The sequence below is a fragment of the Aegilops tauschii genome, chromosome 5, assembly GCF_002575655.3.
Source record: "Aegilops tauschii subsp. strangulata cultivar AL8/78 chromosome 5, Aet v6.0, whole genome shotgun sequence".
Classification (NCBI taxonomy): Eukaryota; Viridiplantae; Streptophyta; class Magnoliopsida; order Poales; family Poaceae; genus Aegilops; species Aegilops tauschii.
In genome coordinates this window covers 437,595,560-437,600,415 of record NC_053039.3, presented here as the reverse complement: position 1 = coordinate 437,600,415, position 4,856 = coordinate 437,595,560, and the positions used below count along the sequence as shown (strand labels likewise).

At 45.4% G+C, this 4,856-nt stretch overlaps 1 protein-coding gene across 1 annotated transcript; it reads left to right on the top strand.

The window, feature by feature from the left end:
• The first annotated feature begins 1,543 nt into the window (after positions 1-1,543).
• On the top strand, positions 1,544-4,596 carry LOC109740726 (protein FAR1-RELATED SEQUENCE 5-like). The gene is made up of 6 exons (XM_073499255.1): positions 1,544-1,666; positions 1,749-1,817; positions 1,894-1,986; positions 2,066-3,710; positions 4,382-4,447; positions 4,535-4,596. The coding sequence occupies exons 1-6, from the start codon at positions 1,544-1,546 to the stop codon at positions 4,594-4,596; spliced, it is 2,058 nt and encodes a 685-aa protein (XP_073355356.1).
• Positions 4,597-4,856: the final 260 nt, after the last annotated feature.

Here is a 4,856-nt window from a genome sequence, read left to right as displayed (position 1 = left end):
TGCGGCCGCATCATCCTGGCAGTGATCTTCTTCTAACTCAACACCCATATGTTTGGAGATCCCACTTTGAGCGTAGGTGAAACTGAAACCCATGCATCTTTCAGCGTCAAACTTAGCCACCGCTTGTAGAGCCTTGGTGCTCGTGTTGACGGCAAGCACCCACCCCTTGCGATCTGAGAACTCAACCTTGGTCATGATGTAAACAATGCCATTATCATGCAAGCTCACAGCAGGACTCCCTGCGTGGAGACTCGTCAAGACCCGCTTCTCAGCCATTATCATGCAAGCTCACAGCAAAACTAACAGTACTTAGGCATCAGAGGCAATTTGATGGTGCGACCTCATTAACAATTTCCACGTTAGCCTGGACCCAATCAATAATTTGGAACGTCTAGGCTATGAGTCAATCTGATGGTGTGGCGGAATGCTACGCTAGAAGACAGGTCGACAAAGGTCTACCCTTGAGAATTCTCGGATTTTATTTCTACCACATGTGCAGCCTGATTCTTACCCTTGGGCAATGTGTTCTTTTAGAAGGAGAGTGCGGACTATTCTCCCGTTGCTACGTACGGGCATGTTTGCTAGTTACCTCCTAAGAGGTAATAGGTCACCGCATTCAATCGAGACCCTTGGATAAGGAAACTTGGACGGTCCAAAATAGTTGGGACCATCTTATAACTTGGACGGTCCAAAATTGTTGGGCGTGGCAATGATCATGTAGCATAACACAATTACTTCGGTACAACCCCCCACCCCCCACCCCCAAATAAACGTAGAAGGGGTAGTATTGTCCATACTAAATTATGTATTTGTGTACCCGCCGCCGGCCGCCCGTGTACGTCCCGGCCCGTACGCCCGCGTCATACACATACCGTGCGGTTCGGTAGTGCGATCGGGAAAGGAAAAAAAACGACGCCCCACCCCGACACCCCATCCCCGCGTACGAAACCCTAGCGGCATCAACGGCGCCGTGGTCCACCGCCGTCACGACGTAGGGCGGCGTCCGTAGTCACCCACGCGCCGTGTCATCGGTGTCGCGTGAAACCGACACCCCATCCCCGCCTAGGAAACCGTAGCGGCATCAACGCCGCCGTGGTCCACCGCCGTCACGACGTCGACCCCGACGTGCCCGTCTAGTCGCGAGCACCGACGGCGTCCGTATTCACCCACACGCCGTGTCGCCGGTGAAACGCCCAGCGCTCCCGCGTCAACGTTCTATCCTGGTACGCGCCCTCCACGACGTGGGTGGCAGCAGTGCATCGGCGTCGACCCCAGGCGAGGACCCCTCGACGGCGCACAGTAGGTTCTCTGGCTCTTTTTTTTTCTTTTTGATTTGTCCATTGCATTTTTTTATGCAAAATGATTCCCTACTTAGCTAAATTAGAGAGGAGAGTAGTGACCTCTTAATGACCTCATAATGATTTTGTATGTTCAAATTTGTATGCATGCCACATAGTCATGTCACTATTGATGAATTTACTGTATTCGCGATGATGTTGTGGAATGTTGGCATTGATCTCACACCTTATTTGTATGTGCATGGATGGAGCAAGTAACCGGATACGCCAGTGATGATCCCGGTAGCGATAATGGATCCTCGTCATTGAATGCGAACCAACCTTCCGGAAACAACTATATGAGTCAGGATGAATCGTACAGTGGTAATGTAAGTGCCTTCAATGTTGACCAAAACATATTGAATACAAACTAGTTATTTGACACTTACATGTCCTTTTAAATTTGTACAGCTACATGGCAATGATGACGATGAGGAATATGATATAGATGAACAATTTTATGCAGATAGTGTGAGCCAGGTATGTTGAAAAAATTGTAGGGCAATGATTGACATTAAAATTGTATGACCACTTATTTTACTTTACATGTGCACAGATAAATGCTAATGGTGACAATGAGCGTAATAATATAGATGATGACAATGCCGAGAGCGAGGTCGATGCATCTCGTAGTGGGAGCGGTTGCCAAGTAAGTTCTTTACATTATTTTTGGGTAGTAACAATACAAGAACAGATTGACATGCAAGGTTATATGTCATATTTTGCAGGGAGGTGTTGATGGTCCTAGCAGGAACGATGAGCACATCGATGATGATCGGTTTGACCTTGACATGTGCTATGATGAATATCAGCAAGAGTCACTTGATAGGCATTGGGCAGTGATGGTAAAGACATTCAGTTCATTAGACGAGGTGTACACGTTCTACAACAAGCACGCGAGAGAACGTGGGTTCAGCATCAGGAAGGACTCGCTAAAACGTTCAAAGGATCGCGCAAGGACTGTGCGCTTGAGGAGGTATCTCTGTTCCGCCGCAGGAAAACGACAGGCCAAGTTCTGTACCATGGAAGGCCGGACCTGCAGGCTTAGACCGGAGAGTCGATTCTTCTGCGAAGCCCATTTGACAGTTAAGCTTGATAAAAAGCTTAATCTTTGGTATGTCAGCAGTTTCTCCGATGATCACAGCCACACTCTTGCACGACCGGACGAAGTCCCTTTCCTCCGATCTCATAATCAGATCAAAGCATTTGAGAGAGCTGAGATCTTAGCTATGGCTGGAGCTGGGATAAGAAAACATATCATTTTTGACAACGTCGTTAGCAGGTATGGGTCCTATGCAAAGTCACCGTTTCAGAGGACAAAGCTGTATAACATGTGCTATAGGGAGAAGATGAAATTGCTTGCACAAGGTGATGCTGATACTGCCATAGGAATCATGTTGACCAGAAAGGACAGAGATCCAGACTTCTTCTTTGAGTACACAGTTGACGCTGAAGGCAGGCTCCAAAACCTGTTCTGGTGTGATTCGCAGTCACGCCGGGATTATCTAGACTATGGTGATGTTGTCGTCTTCGACAGCACATACAAGATGAACAGGTATGGAATGCCGTTCATCCCTTTTGTGGGTCTGAACAACCACCGTTGCACTACGGTATTCGCCTGCGCCATTGTTTCAGACGAGACTGAGGCTACATATGTTTGGTTGCTTAACACGTTCTTGAAAGCTAACTGTCAGAAGAGGCCCAAATATGTAATTACCGATGGAGATGCAGCGATGATAAGGGCTATCAGGAAGGTGCTTTCTGACGTGTGGCATCGTCTATGTTCATGGCATATTGAAAAGAATATGCAGAAACACCTCAACCACAAGTCATTGAAGGAGTTCAGGGCATTATTGTACTATGCCACTACACATAAGTTTTTTGAGGAGAGATGGTCCGCGTTTGTGCGCAAATGGCAGACGGAGAGAACGAAAACATGGCTCCATAGGATGTACAGGAAGAGGACGCTTTGGGCTGCATCATATTTGTCTGGTGGGTTTTTCCTTGGTATGCGCAGTAATCAGAGGAGTGAGAGTCTGAACTCCAGCCTGCACCTTCATCTTGACTATGGTATGACGATCGTTGACATGATTGTACACTACGAGAATTGTATTGTTCGCCTCCGTGAGAATGAAGCTTATGATGACTACACGGCCTCACAGACTCTTCCAGTAACAGTGACTGAGTGTCAGGCCATTGAGTCGTATGCTGCGAAAGCATTCACGCAGGCAAACTTTTATATGTTGCAACAAGATATGAAGAAGGTACAGGAGCTTGAGGTAATTGATAGACTGACAGGGACCGATAGTCAGAGATTTGTGGTTGCGTGGAAGAATAACAGGGATCACAGATTTAATGTGGACTATACACCAGGTAACTCGGCAGAAACTATAAAGTGTAGTTGCCGAAGTATGACTCGCAAAGGGCTTCCTTGCAAGCATATTCTTCATGTTTTGAATGCACTGAACTTACCTGTGATACCCAAGTGTTGTGTCCTGCGAAGATTCTCAAAAAAGCACGAGCTGGACTGCCCGTGAAGCGCACCAGCGATCTGTTTGTGTGGGGTTGGTCCAGTGGTGAGGACAGAGCTAGATATAGTGAGTTGACCAACAAATCTTCAGAAGCATGTCATGTCGCATGCAGTAATCCTTTCTTATTCGACAAGTTGACGGCAGCTCTGGATGATATTATAGCGAATAAGGACATTCAGGAAAATGAAGATGATAGTCAGCGAAGGTTCGTGAACAATAATCCATTTGAGCCTAACCGAGATCATATTCTGGTTCGTGATCCAGTAAAGGTTTCGACGAAGGGCGCACCTAAGCAGAACAGTAGAGGTCGCGGTAAGGGTGGCCCAGATGTGACAAAAAATGAGAGGCCTAAAGCATTTGACGAGAAATCTGGACGAAAATGTAGCATATGCAGCGGCACAGGTCATAACAGGAGCACATGCAGCAAAAATAAAGAGTATGCCTATTCTTTGTTTATGTTAGTTTTGTTGTTTCATTTACGGTACATTGATTCTCATAGTTTATTCTATGCAGCAACTGGGCTTGAAGACAGAAGTGAGGACGGTGCATCTGTTTTACTGCATCCATTTATATGTAACTGTATGTCTTTTTGCTTTGTTTATGTTAGTTTCGTTGATTCATCTACCGTACATTGATTCTCACAATTTTTTTATTTATTCTGTGCAGCAACTGGGCTTGAAGACTCAAGTGAAGACGATGCAAGTGTTTTACCTATTCCATTTATATGAAAACATTTGTTGAATTTATGTTCGTGTTGAGTATTTTATATGTGTGAAACAAGATTATTGCCTACAGACCGTTGTTATTTGAGACTTGTTATTTTCTGTCCACTACAATAAAATTACTGTGGTGACAATTGTTATGTTGAGACATCATTATTGTTGATATAAATATTCACTATTCATTGTTTATATTATGAATTCTGCATGTATTTACTACAGTTCCGTCGGCTGTCAAATATATTAAAATAAGAGAAGTACTCTGCGAA